This window comes from Drosophila yakuba, chromosome 3R, assembly GCF_016746365.2.
Source record: "Drosophila yakuba strain Tai18E2 chromosome 3R, Prin_Dyak_Tai18E2_2.1, whole genome shotgun sequence".
Taxonomy (NCBI): domain Eukaryota; kingdom Metazoa; phylum Arthropoda; class Insecta; order Diptera; family Drosophilidae; genus Drosophila; species Drosophila yakuba.
The window spans coordinates 14,239,596-14,261,648 of record NC_052530.2 but is presented as its reverse complement, the minus strand read 5'-3'; the positions used below and the strand labels follow the sequence as shown (position 1 = coordinate 14,261,648).

Below are 22,053 nucleotides of genomic sequence, written 5' to 3'. Positions count from 1 at the left end.
TACCTTTTCCGCTTAAACACCCTCAACCTGGACATAATGGTGACCTAAACCCCCGGCCACATTTTCGGGATTCCCCTGCAATGCATTTGAAACTGGTTTGTCCCCGGGTTTCCTGCCCATTCCATCCTCTTTTTATTAGCCAGCAACTTGTTCCTTGGTCGTAACGCTGTTTTTTATGCAATCGAATGGCAGTGGGTGAATGCTCACCCGTGCGTCCAGTGGTCATCATTTTTCTTGCCCCACTCCCGCTGGTCACCGCCCCTCGGTGGTTGTGCTTACAATGAGTAGTTCCATGTACGCGTCCTCCTCTCTTTGCCATCCTTTGCAAAAGGGAAATTTATTGTTTTCGCCAGCAGTTTGAGCCAAATGTGCCGAGTGCCTGAGGACTCAGGACTCGGTTTTCTGGATTCAGGATTCAGGTGCACTGGACAAAGGCCAAAAAGCCGGGGCAAGGCTGGGGTGTCACTTTTGACATTTAAGATGCCGCACAATGGCCTCTCGGTAGCGACTCTAATTTATACGCATCGCCTGCATGTGACACCGCCAACAAGTTTGAGGGCGCATTTGTCGTGCCCGAAAGTTTTTCCCATTTTTTACCATCCATTTGCAATTCCAATGATTTTTATGGCCATGTGAGTGTGCTACCTCCCTCAATTGTCCTGGTAGAACGTACAGAAAAAACTGTTGCATTGACAAATCTAATAAACAAACGACAGCCAGACAGCTGGACAAACTATGTGCAATTGATCGGCGCTTGCTAAATGGCCAGCACATGTTGTGGTGACGAGGGAGAGTGTCTAGTTTGATTTCGTTAAATGGGTGGAATGAAGGGGAAGCATGGTTAGTCAAATTTCGAAATTAAATAGAAATTAAAATAATTTTCAAACGAGCTTTAATCACTGCAAATTTAAGATCACATCCCATGCCTACCATCCCAATGCTGTATTAACTTCCCATCTATTTTTCAGAGCAAATAAACGTTTATGACATCAATTATGCAGTTAAGCGCCTGCTTTTCACGTCTTTTCCTTCGCATAAGGAAGTCATTTTCCCTGCCCCACCGAGGGGTATCATCTTTTTATGGCCTTTTATGATGCCTGGCTGGCGTGGCAGGTTTCTTGGTTAATAGCTGGCTGCACATTGTTCAATTGTTCTGTGGTTCATATGCATCTCTCTCACCGCCACTCACTTTGCCTAATTGGGTCGCTCATTATAAAGGGGGTCTTTTTTGAGGAAGGAGATGGGTTCTGTCAGCGGAGCTCAGTCTTTGGCATCGTCGTGCAACGCTCCACTTTCAGATCATACCTTATTCTAGCTTGGATATGTGTCTATTTCAGACAGGCTTAGTAATTAGGAATAGATTACAGATTATTATAGTTAAGTAAAATTCAATAGAAACATATTCTCTTAACTAAATTATAACAATTACACTTATCCACTTACGAGAATCAATCTGTTTTTAAGATTTCTTAAACAGTTCTATTGAAAGTTCCAATTGCTTGGGAAATCAAACAAATGCTCATATTATATTATTATTTTCTCAAGTTTAATAGTGGGTTTAATAGGGTATTCCGATCTACATCAGCTTTTACTTTGGTGTTTTTAAATGACGCTGACAAGAAAAGACAACCGTTTGACAGCTTCCTCTACGACGCTTAACTGCTTGAGGTTTTTCGGTTAAATGCAGCACCCTCACTCTTACCACTTTCACCATAAGCCATTAGGGCTAAGTGATTTGTTGTTCTTCGGGCTGCGCTTAGCACCTTGCAAATTGCCATCGGAAAAACTGGGGGAACGGGTTGTGTCGCCTCGGCAAGGAACAAACTAATTGTGCGGAAGCGCAGGACATTTTCTACTGCTGAAAGCAGAAGTCTGCTCCAGTTTTGGTTTCTTTCCCTGTGTTATGAGTATATATGTTCCTATGTACCTTGCCCACATTGTTAGATGTGTTTGCCAATGACCAAGTTTGAGCCACGAGAAGCTAAAGTGTCAAAGTTTATGAAAATTCTGTGCATTCTGCATTGTGGTCTTGGTCGAAAGTTTGCACAAAGTAAGCAAACTTCGTCCACTCAGATACCAAGTTTTCATTGAAAAGTTCCACGTCTCCGAGGAGTGAGTGAGTCACATGGATATTAAACATTACATATAAGTATGGACATTTCTGGTCATTGTTGGCAGTCTGACACGCATGACATTTGCCTGATGAGAGGGAAATCAGAAACCCCGAGTGTCAGGACAGTGTGACTTTGATCCTTCAATGAACATAATTGTAGAGAGTTGATGGTCGAAGGGTTGTTTTGTGTCATGGCCACATTAATAAAGTTTGATTAAAAAGAGGGCATTATTACACTACTTGGAAATCTTTAAAATAATAATAGTTATGAGTATTAGGTATTTAAATCCTCCACTTATCTACCTTTTCTCAAAACTATTATAAACCACCACTCCAAATTGGTGTCGAGCCGTAAAATGGAATAATTTGCTTCACCCTTTTCGGTTGATTTAATAACCTGCCACCTTATAGCCCTCAACTTTCCTTGAGGTCGCTTCACCCACCATAAAACTAATTGCCAGTTGTGACCTCAACTAGCGGTTCGTGTTCAGTCAACCACCACCAACAAAAGTCAAAATGCAAATTCAAAATCTTTTCCAGTTTCCCCCCAACGACTTTTCCTAATCATATGCAAACGTAGGAATTAATCAATGATTTACAAGAACAATACGTGTGCACATGTTGCAGAGTGGGCAGAATGCCACGGGGCAGGGCGTTCCGGTGTCACTCCCAATGGAAAACCAGAACCCAACCAACCAAAGCCAAACCCAATCCCAATCCAAATCTAAATCTGAATCCGAATCTGAATCGCAACTACACCCGCTTGTTAGAGGTTGGCCACCCACTGCCCAAGGGCCTTGGGTTTTTCGGCAGAGACAGGTCAACGGGAGGGCAGAAGACTGGGATCTGGGATTCTGGATCTGGGGTCCGGTGCAATGAGCAAGAACACAAATAAGGCGTCGGCACTGATCCTTGTCAACCACGGCAACAGCAATAATTTCAGAGCACCAGAGCCAGGGATGCAGACATCCAGACCTGCAGACAACCCAACATCCCAATCCCAATCGCAATAGCCCAGGCCCAAGCTTCGGCTGCTAATAATTCAATTAGTTGCAACCTCTGGTGGTTGCAGCCACCACACACTACATACCACATACCACATGCACAATCCGCACAGAAGTTTCTCTGCAGCTTGCAGCGGAATCGGGCCTGCGATTCGGGTTCGGTTCAATAATCAAAATGCCGCCGGCCAAAAATCGCAGCAGTGCATAAATTGTGCCCGAGCTGCAGAAAGTGTAAACTGGTCGCCAGAGTGGGTATTTTTGTGGCATCGGTGGTGTCGAGGTGGTTGTGCCTGGCATGGGGTCCTCCGATTTGGGACAATGTGTAGTGTGTGTGCTTTATATAATTGCTTTCGGCTTATTGTGCCATAAATACAACTGAAATGGACCACAGAGAACCAGCCAAATGTGCGAATTAATCCCATCCATAAAACTGAAAGAGTTTATTTCAAATAAGTTCAGAAGTTTGGTGGGAAACAGATTACTTGGATCAAAACATGAACTTAATCTCTCCAAGAAAATTCTAATGCTTTGAATAGTTATTAAACGTATCAGACTTAAGTTCTCTTGCTCAACAATGCGGTTCCAAAACCAATGTTTTTTGTAGACAATCAATATCCAATCTATCGCATAATCCACAATAAATTCCTATACCCCCATCCCAACCATTGGGTAAACAGTTTATCCGCCACTAAACAACATCGCAAATCCTCCAGTTAAAGGCGAGTAATTGTGATATAAATAAATGCGGAGAAGAATCAACATATCAAGATACAAGGCGAAGGATGTTGCCGCTTGTACGACATAAAGAGGGGGCGTGGCACGAAGGGGAGATGGGGTGGGGCTGCCACAGAGTTGGCACATGTAAATTGTGAAATTGTAAATAATCGTAAATAACGCAAATATCGCCCCGGACCATTTTGGCCAAGGCGGCGACAAAGGTAAGCCAAGAGTTGGTGTGATTCAAGGTGGATCGGACCACTGCAAGTGCCTGGTGTGAGTTATTTATCCACTCACACTTCTTGTAATCCCATAAGCTGGCGATGGATTCGTGGAGCCACTCGAAGGCAGCAAATCAGTAGCTGGGAAATGACTTAGCTGCCGCGGGCTGTATTACCAAGTCGTCTGTTCCCCCAGTCAGAAGCTTGTAGTCGTTAGACTCTAACAGATTTATAGAGCACAACACCGTTGTGCTGCCTTTTCCTTTGCTTTTGCATTTGCTAGCCAGTCAGCCAACCAACCAGCCAGTGAAGTCTGCAGCATGCAAAGTGAATTTATTGAGTTAAAATGCAAATTTAGCCACCATCAGTGGGAGAAATTGCTGGGGGAGTGTGGGTGCAGGCGGGGAAAAATAAAAAACGATTTAGCAAAAATTTCCAGCATAACACGATGCGTATTTCAGTTCAGTATTTCAGTTCCAGCTCCTCTGACAGATTGCCCTCTGAAGCTGAAGCAGATGAGAGATCTACTGAAGGTGGAGGAATCCACATCCACAGTCGACTGACGAAGGCGCGTACTATTTATTTAAGCTGTCTGTACAAGTGTCTCGGCAATTTGTTGAAGATTAAATGCTGTCTTATGTGTTGACGATTTGTTATTCTTGGCTGTGGTGGGGGATTTTATAATTTGCCAGGCTGTGCTTCAGCAAGGAAATGGGCAAAGCACCGGATTGTATTAATCCATAAGTAAGTTCTTGATCAGCATTCGTAACTAGATTAAAAAGTATTTAATATTTTTTTAAGAATTTCCATTAGCTCGAGATAGCTCACCATAATGGCTGGATAGATTAAGTAAAGTTCAACATGTGTGCATAAGTTTAAAGAGCTCAGACCAGGAAACCCCACATCACCTGATGGTGACCCCGAACCACTCGCAAAACTCTAGACTTTCCCGTCGGACAGGAAAGCAACGAAATAATTCAAACCGAAACCGAGGCGCGCTTATCGCACGCTTTATCCTCGAACAACTGGAAAACTTTACACTTTCATGGGGCAGAAGCGCAAACAAAATAAACAGCGGGCGAAAGAGCAGCATGCGAGTTGTTTAGTGGCAAAGTAACCTTTATTTGTTTTGTGGCAAGCAACCTCCCAAGGATATCCGCCGCTGATAAGCCAAGCGCCAAAAAAGCCATTAAAAATCCCTTTTGTCTTTAGCTCCATTTGGTGGTGAAGCGGGCAAAGCGGGCTAAAACGATGTAAACAAATGCTATGAATGCGGCCAAGAAATTAAGCGTGTCAACATCGTGGTCGCGGCTTGCCAAAAATGCCGAACTTTGTTTGGCATTTCAAAGTGTGTTCGTGTGTGCATGGAGAGTAATAAAGCAGAAGCCGCAAATTATAATTTTAACCTTTTTGGCGCCCGAACAGGGACCTCGGGAGTGGGATCAGCAGTGGGCGGGTGGGTGAATGGGTGGTTAGCCATGCATAAGTGGGTGTGTGCGGCACCCACGATAAGCGGCCTTGTCTCACGTCCTCGGCCCTCTAATAGAATTAAAATCCGAGAACGGAAGTGCTCCCGGCCAAAGGTCGTTGTGGCTTTTTAATGGCCACCGCTCAACCCTCTGGCATTCGCCATATGAGTGAAAATAATAATAACAGTAATTTGGATGCTCAACTAGAGGCGTAAAGGTTGAAAATTCATATGCAAATGATTCGGAAGCATTTCCGGCTGGAAAAAGATTTGTGGGCGGGTGGCAAGGAGCCCTTTTAATTGTCCGTGTGGCGAGCTGTTGGCCGTAAATTGAAAATAAACCATTAAGCATCCTTACTACTGCCAAAAATAATAATTCAGGATTAGTCGCAACCCGTTCACCCCCCCTGCACCACCTTTCACACATTGCGCCAAGGTTAATTACAGCACTCGACCAGGTCGCTGTAGCCAAGAGATAACGTAATCGTTTCTGCAACAATATTGGGAGTTAGGCGGGTTACAAATAGAGAAACCCAATTACTTTTAAGCTGCCTGCAGAGTGCTTCTACGGTCTATTGAAAACTACAGGCTGCATCTTTAAAATGTAGAGGCCAGTTTAGGTTATTATATTATGAACTGTGATTCAATGCACACAGCTATTGGTAAAGCTACTTACATAACATTAATATTTACGTTTTTGGTATAAAATCCCAATTTTTATAAGCCCCCCTAAAACTAAAATTATACGATACACTTCATGGCACTCGAATTGCCATTTAAGTAATAGCAATGTAGGCCAATAACAACTTTAACATCGCTCCACACCCACAACTTCTACCCACTTCGTTGTTCACTCATTAGCACCTTCTTTGACTTGTAAACATTTTGGCGAGCAAGCTCAATCAAATTAAATGCAAATTTGGCAACTTTCGAATTGTACGCAATCAGTTGCGACACCCACGCAAATAAACAAAGTCAGTTGCATAGGCAGCATTTGCAGCAGCACTGCAACAGCCACATTTGCAGCAAGATTGACTCTAGCTGGTTTCTGTGGGTTTGGGCCAACAATCAGTGAATACATTTTCACCAGGCCAATAACAAAATTGTGAGCCGGCTAACCGAAATCTATTCGCCGTCTCGTCCCATTTCAACTCAACTTTTCTTGCCAACCACTTTCTGTTAGCACTGCCAAATGGTTTTTCCTAGCATCGCAATTGCTTGTCAGAAGCATTCTTTTAACAAAGCCAACAATGCAGCAAACCAAGAAATAAAAAGACAAAACATGGTTACCACAAATGCAAATAAAAGAGTTGAGGACAGAGATCTAAAATGGTCACACGACACACGTAAAAAATGCTGGCAGTTATGTGGTTGCTACTGTTGGCCAAACTGCAAATGAAATGTGGCGCCAAAGTAATTGAAAAGGAGTTTGTTTTCTATATGTGTGTGTATTGAGCCTCAACAGTAACTGGGGAAATAAAGATACATTTTGTACTTGGAAGAACTCTTCTCAAAGTAAATGACCTTTTCTGGAATTCTAGGAAGATTCATTTTGTAATACCACACCATACCAAGAGTTCACTAATTAATGCGCGTAGAAAGCGACTCCCTTGGAAGAGAAATTTTAAATAATATCAATGACTCGTGAACAGAAACCGCACAAAGAGCAAAAATTATTCACGCTACATAATTAAGACAAGGCGCTGCCAAAAAGCGAGCTGAGGGTAAAGGGTTGTGTCTTGGCAACCTCAAAGTAACCACCTAACCACCCACAAGACCGACAAGACCCCCAACCATAACTCCTTCTCCAGCTGTCCGTCTACAAAGTGTTGTCATTTGTTTTACAGAGTTGGATTTAATTACACACAATTACCGCGTTTCACAGGGCGATCCATTTACCGAGCCGAGGCAGCTTGGCGGCTTTGCGGCTTTGTGGCTTGGAATCGATGTCGCAGGCCCGGGCAACAGGTAAGCCTCCACCAAATCCCAATCCTCCTGGCCAATCCACCCAGTCCACCCACTAAAATTGGACTCCCGCTTATTAACGCCATCATCTGTGTGGACGTCGGCAACGAGTTTTATGCAAATTGTAAGCGGAAACTCTTTCAAAGGCAGCTAAGTGGCGGTAAAGGGGAAAATGGGAAATGGAAAATGGCAGCGAGTGTTGCAATCGTAAAATAAAACCGAATCCGTTCCCCTGGGTGCGAGTGCTCCTGTTTGTGGCAACTCTTTCCTGATGTTTCGCGTTAGTTGAGTTATTATTATTGCAAATTAATTTCTGTTCATTAGATTTTATAATGTCACAAACTTTGCAGTCGCGCAGCTGGGACGAAGTGCTTTCTTTGAGTGGGAGATGGGGAAATCATCAGGGGTTTCAAGAAAAAGCTATCCTGCAGTATACAAGTTTGATCCTTAATTACAAAGTTTAAGATAAAGATAATAAAATAATTTTGAAAAATATAGGATTATATAATAATAAGAATGTATCATATCATATTTAGGAAACATTTGTAAATCCATTTCCATTTAATACTCGGTACTTATTTAGTTCCCCTTAAAGTTTTTTGAAATTTTATATTGCCACTCCTGGGAGTTAAAAGCACCCATTATTTTAGTGAAACAAAAAGAGCTATCACATGTGACCACTCATTTTGAGAAGATGAAGCATATCAATTACATGCCTACACGCCCAGGACAGCGGTAAGTAATCCTTTTCGAAATGGCGTACAAAACCAAATTAATTAATGTGCCACACAGCCGGAATTTATGGCTTGAATAGACACCGACCCAATGCCACAGGGCACACAGATGTTACAGGTGATTGTGCGGGGGAAGGGGATGTGGCACATAGAACTCGGAGCTCATAATTACGGCCAACATGGATGGCAATGTGCCGTAAAGCAACTACCACAAATCGATGGGATTGAAAGTTTCGGGAGGAGGGAACAATGTTTTTGCATATTTTAGTTGGCACTTGCCAACGGCCTGTGGAGTTGGCTTCTAATTGAAAGTACACACAGATAGATGGGCACATTATGAACTCGAACTCATTGATTGCGCAGCGATAAAAGTTGGAAAATTCTGAAAATGAAAATGTTTATTATTATCATTTGCGCACACGGGCTCCCGTCCACCGAGATGACAAAGCATAATAAATTGCCCGATTTGGCTCCGGTCTGGCCTGGCTTTTGCTCCCATTCAGTTTCCCGGTCCCGGTCCTGGCCCAAAGCCACAGTGCAGTGTTTTAATGAATTTTTAATTAGTAGCAATTAATATGGTAATTTGTTCAAGTTCCAATCGGCGAGTGTCATGAATACGACTGGGACATTCGTTTTTTGTGACTTCCACTGGCTTTTATAGAGCCATCTACCCAACTCAATGCAAACTAGGGAGGTTTCTTAAGATATATAGACTGTTCACTTCGAATCGGATAGTATTAAACAGACTTATACTAATGGGAAAACTATAAAAGATGCATATTTTATGAGAATATGAATCATTTCCCTTCGGTGATATATTTCAAGCAATTCATTTGTACACATGCACAGGGATATTTGTGTAGTTTCTGTGCAACTTCGTTTATAGGCTTAATGAATTCCTTGATTAGCAATAATCTCAACTTAATCTTAACCATTTATTTACACTCATTCCCCGAACGGGGAATACCGAATACAAGTGCGCCCCCAAACAACTCCATCAAGTGTAGTTAAAGGAGTCAACTGCTGCGTACCGAAGTCTTGTATTCAGCCAGCAGATTAATTGCATTAATTAATCGCCTAAAAAGGAACACAAAAAAATGGATGGCAAGCACTAAAGTAAACAGATCTCCAGACAGACTTGCCACAAACAAATGTAATAGCACGCCATGATTCCCCGGCAAAGGAGTGTTTCAGTTCAGCGGAGGATGGGAGGCAAGTGGATTTCCGGTTTTCATTAAGCTCAGATCTCAGAGTCGAAACTGCTCCGTCCGCAATGCAAAACATTCTTTGATATAGCTTACTATATACTCGTAGCTGCAGAATGATTTGTTTGCCCGGCGTCCAGTCGAACCGAGGCGCAATTTCATAATTAACATTGGGCTTCTCTATGATTGTAATGGAACTGGAAACTGACCGTGCTCAGTCAACTGAACTGCGATGAAAATGCGTCGCTTTCCCTCGTACTTGATTGATCATTCCCAGCGGGTGAGCCAAACCGAGCTGGTGCCTTGCCACCCGTCGAACTTGTAATGTATCCTGTAATCGAGTGTAATCCTGTAAGACCTGCACAAAAGCTGCCCAGCTGGATGTCGTTCCTTTGTTCGCGTATCCTTGCCTCTACTCTCTCCCCCCCAAAAACGGCCTCATAATCATAATCATCATCGTCGCAGTCTCGGTGAGTGTTCACATTGTGCAGATGGTATTAGCTTTTGACGGTTTTATTGGTCAATTGAGGAGCTTTCGCTTATTGACATTGACTTTGACTGCGGATAATTATTTTGCCTTTGAGTCACTCATTGTTTGAACTTTTAATGATATTGGATTTATAAGGAAATCTGATTTCATGCTCCAGAGATGCTAATCAATACTATTCAACCCAAGCTTAGGATATACGAAAAATAGAAAATATTGAATTTGTATAACATTGGGTTTTTAATACTTCCTTAAGTATTCTTTTTTAATAACTTTCCTAACTCACATAGTATTTCATGCAATTCTTTTGCATTTCTTTAATTAAATAGTGTGGATAAACAGAACAAACCAAACATAGTTCTGAGTACCCTGTTTTAGCTACTTATCCGTTGACATCAGAAGTCATCAAGTCCTGTGACGCTCAACTTTATCTGTCGAATACTTCCCTCATCCTTGCCATCAGAAGTCCTCCGTCCCCTGAGTCGAAAAAATCAAAATCAAATGCCATAGCAAAGTGGATTTTCCACCCTTTTTATTAGCAATTCCTCACCGACCAGGCGCAAACGCGTCGGTGGTGCGGCCTCCTGTTCTGGGTTTCCGCATCCACGTTGGGTGGGGGTGGTTTTACGAGGTTTTCACTGTAGCTTGTGCTTGGGCTTGGGTTTGGGTTTGGGTTTCGGTTTGGGCTTGGGCTTGGGCTCTGCGGTAATCCCACAATGAGCTACCATAATAGATGGCAAGCAAATTGAAGAGCTTTGTGGCCTGGTTGCGGTTGTCACCGTGGGTTCGCTTTTTGGGCTTTTGGGCGGGCGGCGGCGGAATTGACTTGTGTGTTGCGTTTAACATTTGCGGTTTCGCACTTTTGCAACAATCCGAACGCAATGACGACAGGCGAACGGCAAACGGTCGAAATGGTCGTGTGGCATCAGCAGCGACGAGGGAGATACATCCGTATCTGTGCGGGTTTTTTTCGGGGTTTTGGCTGCTCGCCTGTTCGGTGTCCTTGTGCTGGCCATTGATTGTACGCAACAGGGTGGAAAGTTGAAGTGCATCCGGGAGTGGTCAGCTGCGTCTGTTGTTTGCTCATCGCCGACAGTCTGCTGGCCAAATTACAGGATTGCCGCGTGGGGGAAGGAGAAGATGTCCTGTCATTATGCGAATTATGAGTGGGATAAAAGGCATTAAACAGTTCATTTTTTCTGCACTTTTAGTGCACGGGTTTTAGGCTAATTGAAAAGGGGCTGCTGGGTGGGAACGCAGGTGTATTTTGTAATTTGTTAATGAGGAAATGCGGGTGTTTTTGGTTGTTAGTTGAGTGTTTGGTGTTGTCCGGCCCAAAAGTATGCCACATAAATCGGATGGTTTTTTAGAACTTTCTATGCCGTTGTGGTTCTGGAATGGAATCCCATCCAATCCTATTTCTAGCTTATCAGTTCTTCATGCTTGACATATTTCAACATGCATACGTACGAGTTTATGAATTATCGGTCGTTCTTTTTTGTACATGTCAAATTTTGTGACATTTTTTGGGATTTCAATTTTGACAGTTGATGAGCTGCTACACACACGGGGGAGTTATTTGCAGATGGGGATGACATTTGGGGGAGTCACCTGAATTTATGGGCAGCTTTAAGTTGTGCCACACATCTGATGCCTCCTTTCAGCTGATGTAATTAAATTTGTGGCTGTGACAATTTCATTTGTGCCCCCTCTTCAAACCCTTAAGTCAGGACCAACCCTTTTGCTGTTCGAAAAACCCCCACTCTACTTTTCATTCGACATTTTTTTTGCATTTTTCCAAGAGGTTGAGTGTGGTTACATTATCATCGACATCGGAAGGGGCGGTCCCAGCTTTCGAGTGCGTGTCCTGCGAATTTCCCGACTCCTGCACATCTCCGCGGCAACTGTTTTGTAGTCATATTATGTGTCATTCGCTCTGGAAGTGCTTTCAAATGTGCTCTTCTGCTCGTTTTAAGTGATTTAATGGATTTTGCATACGTGAGCAGCCCTGCAAGTTGGTAATTGCTGGAGGCGACTTCAATTAGTGCCACAGAAATGATAGGGGAAATGTCGCCTGGCATTTCGAGTGTCCTGCAAAACGCATTCAGCCGGAAGTGACTTTCGCGACAAATGGGTTTTGATGGCCATTTTAAAAAAAGAATATTATTAAGGTATTATGCAAACCAAAAGTACCAAAAGTGCTACATTGCACTGTGCTCTGCACTTTCCCGATTCGTCTGTGTTAAGATAAAAATCTGCCCGCAGCTCATTCACCGCAAAATTAATCCCTTTCAGTTGTGCATTTTGGTTTTTTTCTCTGCCGAACAAACCGTTTAATTAAAGAATAACAAAAGTCTACCAAATCGACAATTGGCAGCCAGGGGAATCATTCCATCAAACTGTCAATAAGCAATTCATTTGCAAATGCGTTCGTCGTCGAGGGGAAAACTCCACTCACAAAAGCGAGTTGAGATAGAGAAAAAAGGTAACCGAAGAAATGTCTCCGCAATTGTAGGTGAGTCGGTCCCTGTCATTGTTTGTCAAAAAGCCATTTGCAAGTGTATCGAATTTCGAGCGAAAAAGTTTTCGAGATGGCCCTAAAACTTGATAGAAGGGCGAATTGGAAATACTCTTTGACCTCTCAAGCTAAACAGGAATTCCTACCAGGAATTTTTGTATATTTATGTTTATGCTATGTTACAAATTATATAGTAGCAAGCTAATTGTAACATTATACTACATTAAGGAAAACGTATCGCAACAACTGAACTAAAATTATATTTCAAAATAGCTTAAAACATTTTAGTATATCTTATACCTATTTTCATCAGCATTCCTTTATGTCACCAAAGTAAGAGCATCCATCCTCCGAATTCAGCGCCTCCAGTTCCCTTGGGACTCGAATGTCGATGCGATTTTCCGGGGTGAAGGTGGCGCACCGAAACTGACTCGACTGCGTCGTACCCCTTGACAGGGGCAACCTATCCAGGTATCGTGGCGCCCCCATCTAACCAAAGAGCCCTGACATTTGCGCCTCCCCACAGTGCTTCATGCACAATCAGCGACTCGATTTAATGGAAAAAATGAATTTCACTCTTCTGCGCCGGCTCAGCATTGCGGTTCCACCATTACACCATTGTTCCTGGGACAAAGGACCGCCGGCGAACGAGTGAAACGAATGTGTTTGAATGCTGGCCAAAATAGAGGAAAAAGATGGCTCGGTTTGTCTATAAGGAGAGCGTTTAATGAACACCTCCCTCCTTCGCTCATTGGCAATGGAAATCCTCTTTTTCGCACAGCAAATCGAAAAATTGTAATTGAAGCTCTGCACTGCCAATGTGAAACTTTTTACCAGAAGACTAGAAAAAAAGGAACTGTCAATGAATTTTTTGCTGTCAAGAGCGTTTGCCTTGATTAATTGTGGTTTGAGGTTTTTGTGTACAACATATGCGGTGAGAGAAAACTGTTTAGATATCCGCCGCTGGGCCAACACTTGATTTAAATTTAAAATTGCGCTGCCAGGAGGTTGGCATAAAAAATGGGCAACTTTTTTATTTGTGTCGAATTTGGAGCACAATGCAGCCGCGATAAGCAGAGTGAAGCGTATAGGAAATTAAATTTTTTCCAATCAAAAACATTTCAATGGCAGTTCACACTCTCGATTCGCTCAAAAAAGCAGGGTGAGGAAATCTGGTGAAAAGGGGGAGTTGGGAGTTGGGCTGCGAAATACAGAGATGTGCAATCAGCATTCTCGGTGGCCCGGGCTTGGGGATTTATTTGTTGGCCATTGTGTCAATAAACTGGCAAAAATGTTCAGACACACATATAACGCGATGCTCGAAAATGATAAGCCAAAAAGTGTCTGCCAAAATCAAATTTAATGAAACTTTTCGATTGGAAAGAGAAATAGTTTGAAATGTACCATGGGTTTCTGATATCATGGATTTCTCATGAATTGCTTAACCTACTAGCTATTGAAAAAATATATTATTATTGAAATTTACCACTTAATGCCCTCGTTTGAGGGTGCCTTCAGTGGGAAAAACAATAACATTAAATCACTTAAAGTGTCAACATAGCCCTGGTCAATGTACCAAGTGCAGGTCCAGATGGCATCGTTCATTATCATAATCTGCAACATCATAAAGCAATTTGGCCCCTCTGCAGTGAGTTTGTTTTGCGTCTCGCCACGGATGTCAGTTGGCTGCTCTTGTGCTCTTGGAAATCTTAATTACCGGCCCCCTCTATTTGGACCAGAACTTGACCTCGTCCAGGACGAGTGTGGAGTGTTAAGAGTGAGTGCGCTGTCCCTCAGCTGACCATAATGGGGGTTAATTGGTCTGTGGTGCGCGACACGCATACATCTTGGTAATTAACAAGTGGAGCGAGTTTGGCCATATGGACTGGCTGGCTTTCTAGGGGGACATCTACTTACTTACTTTCACTCCACCCCACAAGATATATCTCTTCCTCGGGCTTCGGCTTCGGGTGCATTTCAAAATTAATTTATGAGGCGTTGCCCTAATATTAATTTCGCATGCTTTCACCACAAGCATTTCTCCCCATGGCAATTATAGTGCCAGTGTCATTGGACTTTCTTCAACTAGCGCAATTTATGGTTCCATTATGTTAATTATTGGCAATTGCTGGATGATGCGCCCTTAAACGAGCGTTGCGATAACCTCTATGCACTTTCTTAATTTAGAAAGGTTTCTAGGAAGTGCGGCATCCACTCTCCATAGATCCAGAACCACAAAAGCCTGCCCAACAATGGGGCGCAGACCATTAGGCACTTCTGTCCACCTGCCAACGAATTTGAAACTCATTGTTGTGGCAGCCAAAAATGCCAGAAAAAACAGCTGAAAACCATTTTGAACAATGCAACAAAGTGCATGTAGAATAATGGACAGGTAATGCATACGTACCGAAAGTATTTTTTACTTCAGTATAAAAATACTTGCCGATTAAAGAGAAATTTCAAATGAAACTTAAAATGGGCACCACCATTAATCAAGTTGCGACACATCCTTGGACACTTTCACTCCCTCGGATTTTCATTAGCCGACTGTCAGCCGTCAAATGCTGTTAACGATTCCCCTGATTCTGATTCTGATCCTGATCCCGATGCTGATTCCTGATTCCTTATGCCTCCTCCTGCTGGGTGGGCGTTGAAGTGTCCTTTCCCGAGGGTTCTTCACTTGTTGTTTGGCGTTGGCCCGGCCTTAATTGTTATTTGGACAAATTGTTTTTCGTTAACCAGCCAACGATTAATGATGTGGTCAGTGTTTCGCAAAAGGGGAGGCAAGCCATAAACCGCATCGGTTGTCTAGAAAATTTATAAGGGTTTCCGCAATTAAATCTGTACTAATTAGCAACAATAAGACAATTAAGAAAATATGCCGTGAATTTCGCTGCTTGTAAAAATATGAAGGAAGAATTAGCAGGAGGGAAAGGGTTCATTTAAATTTGGGCAAGCATTTTATGGAGTTCGACAATGCAATAGGAAGGCAATTACATTTTTGGGACCGAAGGATAAAAGGGTTCTATTATGGGTCTTTCTAATTATGAAAGCTTTAAGGGCCTTATTTCTTTGGAATATATAGGAAATGCTTGTAAATATAATTTAAAGCTAAATACAAATAAAATGTAAAAAAACAACAATTATAAATTTATGCAAGAAAATCTTTATTTTAATATGATATTTTTATGTTGAACTTCATTTCTATTGAGAAGTTCTGGCGAATCGCTCCTGCCTGGCATAGAACTCCTCATCGGGCTCAAAGATTATGCAGCTGTGTCGGGGACTGTCGGTCTTGACGGGTGGCGACATCTTCTCCAAACTGGCCAACAGATTCTCGTTCGCATTAAACTCGCCCAAGAGATCTGTCATCATCGTGTAGGAGATGTGCAAAAGGCGGGTTCTTTCGCGCCAAGTCACGATAACATCGTGGTTTTCGATCAGATCGCGATCATTTCCGGAGAACAGATACTTAACGCGCCAGCCACGAAAGCCGCGCATCCGCACATATTGCACGGCTTTTGGAGGACTTCCCTTGGGGGTTGTGGGCCGCGGTGGTGTTGCCATTTCGTCAATTCCTGTTTGGGGAACGGAGTTGCTGCTGCTTGTATCGCTTAGATTCATGTCCAAGTCACTCTCGCTGCTGGTGTCGGCCTCCAGGGGTAAGTCAGCACTGGGTTTCACATCGTCAGATACACCCAAGTCGGAGCGCAGAATGTGCATCTGTTTGGTGTCCACCTGCATGTGCAGTAGCTGCAGCTGGCCATCTGGACGCACCGCCTTGAGGAAGAGCCGACTCTGATCCACGCAATAGGTTTCGGCGTCGTTCATCAGGCGCATCATGACTTGGGTGGGTGTCACATGGCCAAAGATCTCCTTGAGTTCGAGCGCGGAATCCGAGGTGACAAATCGCAAGGTATCTGCATACAGCTGCACACCCACATCTCTGGCAATAATTTCACCAACGCACTGCTTGCAACGGGAGCACTGGACGCGCCGACGACCTCGTGTGGTGATGATTCCGTTGCCCACCAACTCGGGGCATACGACCAGGTAGTTGAGGCCGTAGTAGAGCTCCTCCTCCGAGGGATACACTGGAATTCCGGTGCGGGAGCAGAAGAATTGGTGCGGCTTCATGGTTGTCATCGGAACCTCCTGGATCCGATCATACTGCCTTGGTCCAATGATTTCATTCGCACAGTTGCTGCAGTGCAGGGAACAGGGCATGTGTGGAGGAATACGCAATGGCAGCTGCCCTTCTTCCACGTCAATGGTGAGCTCATCCAAAACGCGGTGCCTAATCCTCCGGAGAACTAAGCCAAATGACACGTGATTGCCTTGCATTTCGACCAGGGAATAGGGCACCTCGCCACCATTCGTCTTGGTGCCAATATTGAAGTACTCGTTCACCATGATGCGGTACTCCACGTTCTGCTCGTGCCAGCTGATCCCATTGGGGCTGACCTCTATCAACTCGGACACACTGGAACTCTCGACTAGGACGGGTTGGTAGAGGTTAATCGATCTTAGCAGGAGGACGTTGATCCAGTTGTTGCTGCGCATGTAGGCGATTATAACTTGGTCCAAAGGCATTGTCCTCAATTCACTTGGGCTTCAGTTAAAGTTTTTAAATTTTTACAGAAAATACTTCCCCTTGCGAAGTTAAGGTGAGTTGCTCGACTTAGATTCCACTTCTAAAGCAAATGTGATCTAGAAGTCGCCGCCTACTGCAATCCAATCAGTTATTTAGGGTTGTATAACCATCTTAAATATTTATTTACCTGTCAAGTTAAAAAAGAGCTACATTCAAACGTTCATCACATCCCAATTTATTTAAATTTCAGTAGAGCGCTGAGCACGACCTTCTTTCGATTAAAAGTTAATCCCTCTTTGGCATTCCCATCAAGGAATTATCCCGCAAAATTACCCATTTCACTCGATTTTGCCACATGACCAGATTTTGAGTCCTTTGAAGTTGCGCTAACTGGGCATTCAGATTACCACGATTGTCCTGCTCCTGGTGCACCTTTTAAAGCTCTTTACCGAGGCTTAACTGGAAAAAGTGCCACTTTTGTTTTTTGATTTCCCACCAAGTGGGTGGTTGGGTTGATGGGGCATCGTTTTTGGCGGATGCCAGTCGAGACCCCTTGGCTCTTTTGGACAGGAGATAAAGCGGACGCGTTGCTCTGCGGCCGGAAAAAAGTTTTGCGTCATAATAAATTATTTCAGCGCATTCGTCTGGAAGGATTAAGTGGTGCATGTTTTGGTTTGTTCCCGCTTTAAAAAAAAAAACCGCATAATAATAGATATTGTAAAAATTGAAACTCAGTAGCAAATGTTTTTGCTGAATTCTTGATGTCATGTTTCATTTGACAGAAACTTGAAAAATTGGGGATATATGAAGCCACATACCTAAATGTTATATCAAAACTGAAGTATTGAAGCATTTTTCCGTACCTGAAACCAATTACATTAAGAAGATTGAATGGTTGTGAACATATCTTGATAAGGTTCGAATGGATTTTATCTGGGAATCGTGCTATGATATGGCAACTGCGCTGATAAGATGAAAAGATCTTTAAGAATTCTGACTACTGGAACTTGCCACTGATGCTCGATACGTAACTAATATTTTGGTTATTTTTCAAGTCGTTCATGTGAGCCTCTTTAGCTCAGTGGCAGAGCACTGGTCTTGTAAACCAGGGGTCGTGAGTTCAATCCTCACAGGAGGCATCGAAGGAGATTCAACTTTTTGCATACTATTTCATTGTATGTGTACATATAACTTCTAAAAGCAGTCCACAGATTAAGGGCCTTGTTAACCAACTGAAGGCGCAAAAGCTAAAAGCGAAATGTCACCCGAAAATGTTTCAGTTCAGTTCAGTTTGGATACCGCCAAACTGTTGACAAAAGTAAATGTTTTACATTTTTAATTAAAAACTCACACAGACCGAGGGCAAAAACCCACCCAGGAGCAATCATGTGTGACATTATCGCTGGCAGGACATCATGAGTGTTCCTTCACCCCCGAAAGAGCTTCGCGGTTTGGGTAAACACTGAAAACAAGAGTGGCACGATGTCCTGAAGGACTTGCCGAAGGAAGCGCCAGCTTAGACTATTAGTTGACATCCTTGTGTCGGGGGTAAATATTGACATAAATTCGTTTGAATAAAAATCGACCCTCCAGTGACTTCAGAACTTTGTCTGGTTTTAATTATTTGTTTATGCTTGCTGCGGCTTCATTGCCCTCCTATTTGTTTATAATTAAAGCACTGACAATTTTCTTTACGCATTTATCGGCGGCATAAATCACTTCAATTTTGATTCTCATTCAACTCCTTAATTAAAAACCAACAAAGTGATCCGCGGCGGCCCAGCACACGAACACACAATGCGTCTGCCTGGTGGTTAATTAATTTGGCCTTTACTCGCGGGTGAAAGTCACGGTTTTAGCCAATAAATCACACATAAGCTCCAGCCATGGAATACTCCTTTTCTCCTTTCATGATTGACGGGTTACAGTTGCATTACAGGTCTATTGTTTGGCCGAAAGTAAATTGATAAAACGAAATATTCGCATTCCGAAACTCTGTATAGTTGGGTAATATATATCGATTGGGGAATGTTGAAAAATGTGCAGTTTTTGGAAAGAAGTAAATTCACTATTCATTGCATTAATTAAAAAAAAAATAAAAAAAAGATTGGATAAAAATCTTCGGTATTTTATTTTATGCTTATGTTGTTGTCCTTTCAATCTCATAAAGACCTCTCCTTCAATCCAGTTAGCTCTTATGAAGATGCCTTAAGATTCAAACGAAATTGGTCGTGAATAAGACGCGCCCGAAAGTATGCAACACTTCGCTGACTCAGCTTGAAATTCAGCTTAGAGCCAAGTGATTTTGACCAAGGGGATGGCAATTTATCATTTTAGTCTGTTGAGCAAGTGTTGACTGATGAGCCCCAGTGGGCGGGGTGCTTGGAGTGGGTGGTGGGTGGCCGATAGGGGGTGGCTGAATCGCCGTCGCCCCCTTTTAACTTTTGAGCTTAGCACAACTGACAATTGGCCTTGCTGCTCGGCTGCCTCCTGCTCCTTTGGTAATTAATTTTGATGGAGGACACATTGCGCTGTGCTGGCTTAGTTCACCGCAGATGCGACCAGGTAAGGACAACTTTTTTGGGCGACTTTTTTGGGGCCGGGAATTAATCTGCATCTGGCCAGCAGCTGCGGCAGAGGACGGCATTTTTGGTGTTTTAATTTTTGCTGGTTTTTGGCTGCTTTCTGGTCCATCAATGTCTGGCTGGGAGCAGCTAGAAGCCAAAAGCTATTAGAGGAATTAAAAATGCATGAAGCTAAAAATGGGTTTTTGCTCTTCGGCTTTTCAGCTGAGACTCCGAGGTGCGTGGCACTTAGTTAATTAGCCCAAGATGAAAAAGCAGGGAGGTGTCTGCCCCACTTGACTGTGGCATTTTGCTTGACTTAAAATATTTCATAATTCATGGATTCAATTGTTTCCCGCCGAGTTAAATTGCATGTTTCTGTGACTGCAATTACGCGGAGCAGACGATCGCATTTAACTGTTTGTGCACTTTTGCCTGCCACGGAGGTGGGCGTGGTCGGTCGGGGCACGCCCCCAGTTCAATCTCGCCTCTGCGATCTGCTGTTTCTTTGGTGAGCGGTGAAGCGCCACCCGCACCCCTTTTTTCGTTTCTAATTTCTTGGGAATTAGAGTTGAGAAATTATGAACTTGCAGCCCATGCATTCACCCATTCATTCATTCACTTACTTATTCATCTCCCTTAATTGCCGAAGACAATAATGATCATGGAAAATATTATGCTGATGATGAAGGCGCAGAACAAAACTCTCTTATTTAGCTTCTTTGAAAGTCAGTTCCGCATGCGCCTGCAATGCCCTTTAAATTGGGGAATGTATCTAAATATAAAACATTAAACTAACAAAATTTCTGATGCTATCTTGCTTAAAAAGTTCTTGCAATTAAAGAGCTCAACGTTATGCGATACAAAATCGTATGGTTTTCTAGAACTTTGTGGAATAACTTTTTTATTTATAGGAGAGAACCGACTTGAAACCATAGTATGCTTCAATTTATTATGCTTTTTATTTATTTTGTTTGTTATAAAAGTGCATTCCGAATTCGAATACTTGAGCACTTTTAATATTCATCTTCGACATCTTTTCGTTGTCTCCTTCTAAGTTCTCGCTTTGCGGTTGCACTTTGTGGTTTGTGTTTGTTGTGTTCATTAATTGTTCTATTAGTTTTAATTGATGGTGGCACTTGCAAATGTACAAAGCTGAATTGCTGTGGGACAGATACGAGATACTTTCCCAAGTTTGAGTGAATTCGAGAGGGGCGCAACTGGAATGGTCAGCCGACTTTTGTTGGCTCCTTGAGGTTTTGTGTTCATCTCCTGGCCCAACCTCAGCATATTGGTCATCTATAGGTACGACTTATTGATGCTGCAGATCAGATAAGTGCTGTGGCACAGTTGCCAACGCCGGCTGTTCCAGCTCGTGATTATCTCCTTTGCATGTTGGGTCAGCTGCCGATGCTGAGATGCATCTCGAATGGCTCGCGACTACGATGACGTTGCATGTTGCATGGTGCTCGTGTGTGTGACACTTTTGCCGCAAACAAAGTCTGGGGACTCAAGAGTGCTTCCTCATCCTTGGAATTCCTTTAACTTTCATGGGTGTTGAGTGGGAATTATGGCGATAAGCGATAAACGATATGCGATAAGCCACCCGCTGGCATTTCGCTTGAGTCGCTTGAGCTGCTTGCTTCTCGGCACGAGGAGAAGAAGTTGTCTCCGCGGTTTTTGCATACTGACAACTGGTTACTTTCGTTACGGCAGCTGTGTATTGGCCTAAAAACCCACAAATTACTGTTTGGCCGGTGAACGCCAGCCTGGACAATCCGATTATCCGCTCAGTTGGCTGTCCATTTGTACCAGAATCCACCCTCACAGGGCCGCAAAACTGTCTGCTAATGTCGCACGCCTCTCGGTTCCAGGTCCTTTGGCCTTTTGTCCTTAGTAGGGGTCATTGTTGCTCTAACAAATTGATTCAGCAAAAACTGGACAAAACGGAACATCTTGCAGCATCTTACTGGCAGAACAGCCTGCGATCTTGGCTCATAGATTAGCCCAGGTCCAGCCCGGGTATTGTCATGGAAATGGCTACCAATATCGGAGGCAATTTCTGGGACCGAGACGGGGCTAAGAACAAACCAAACGCATTGTCCTGTGCTGAATGCTGTATGGCTCGAATTTGTATCGCCTTTTTGAAATCTGTTTAGCACACAATGGCGTTGAAATAGTCTTATTGCTTTTTGAGTGCTATTTGCGTAAGATTTATGGTTTGATTCGAGTGCTAACCGTACACATTGTCCAGAATCGAACTTTCATAATTCATTGTGGCGCTGGAGCATCAGCTCATTATGCGAAAGTTTTCACCTTTTCACCGCGGCTCAATTACCAAGTGCCTGACAGATGGGTTCAACTTCGTGATTTTGCAGATTTTCGAAACTCAATTTAGGCAACAAAACGATATTCAAATGTTGTCAAACTCTTCGATTATTCCTGCCAGGGCCTAACTACCGT

General features: G+C 43.2%; 1 protein-coding gene and 1 non-coding gene across 2 annotated transcripts; one reads left to right on the top strand and one right to left on the bottom strand.

Annotated features, from left to right (window-relative positions):
• Positions 1–15,578: 15,578 nt before the first annotated feature.
• LOC6536786 lies at positions 15,579–17,144 on the bottom strand. Its single transcript, XM_002097320.4, has one exon. It carries the CDS (start codon positions 17,023–17,025, stop codon positions 15,637–15,639), a length of 1,389 nt encoding a protein of 462 aa, XP_002097356.1. The 5' UTR covers positions 17,026–17,144; the 3' UTR covers positions 15,579–15,636.
• A 949-nt stretch (positions 17,145–18,093) lies between these two features.
• On the top strand, positions 18,094–18,165 carry Trnat-ugu. Its single transcript has one exon. It is a non-coding gene; the product is annotated as a tRNA-Thr (tRNA).
• Positions 18,166–22,053: the final 3,888 nt, after the last annotated feature.

What these genes read in the sequence shown, in the direction of transcription:
- LOC6536786 (XM_002097320.4), bottom strand. Translation starts at nt 17,025, where the DNA reads ATGCCTTTGGACCAAGTTATAATCGCCTACATGCGCAGCAACAACTGG.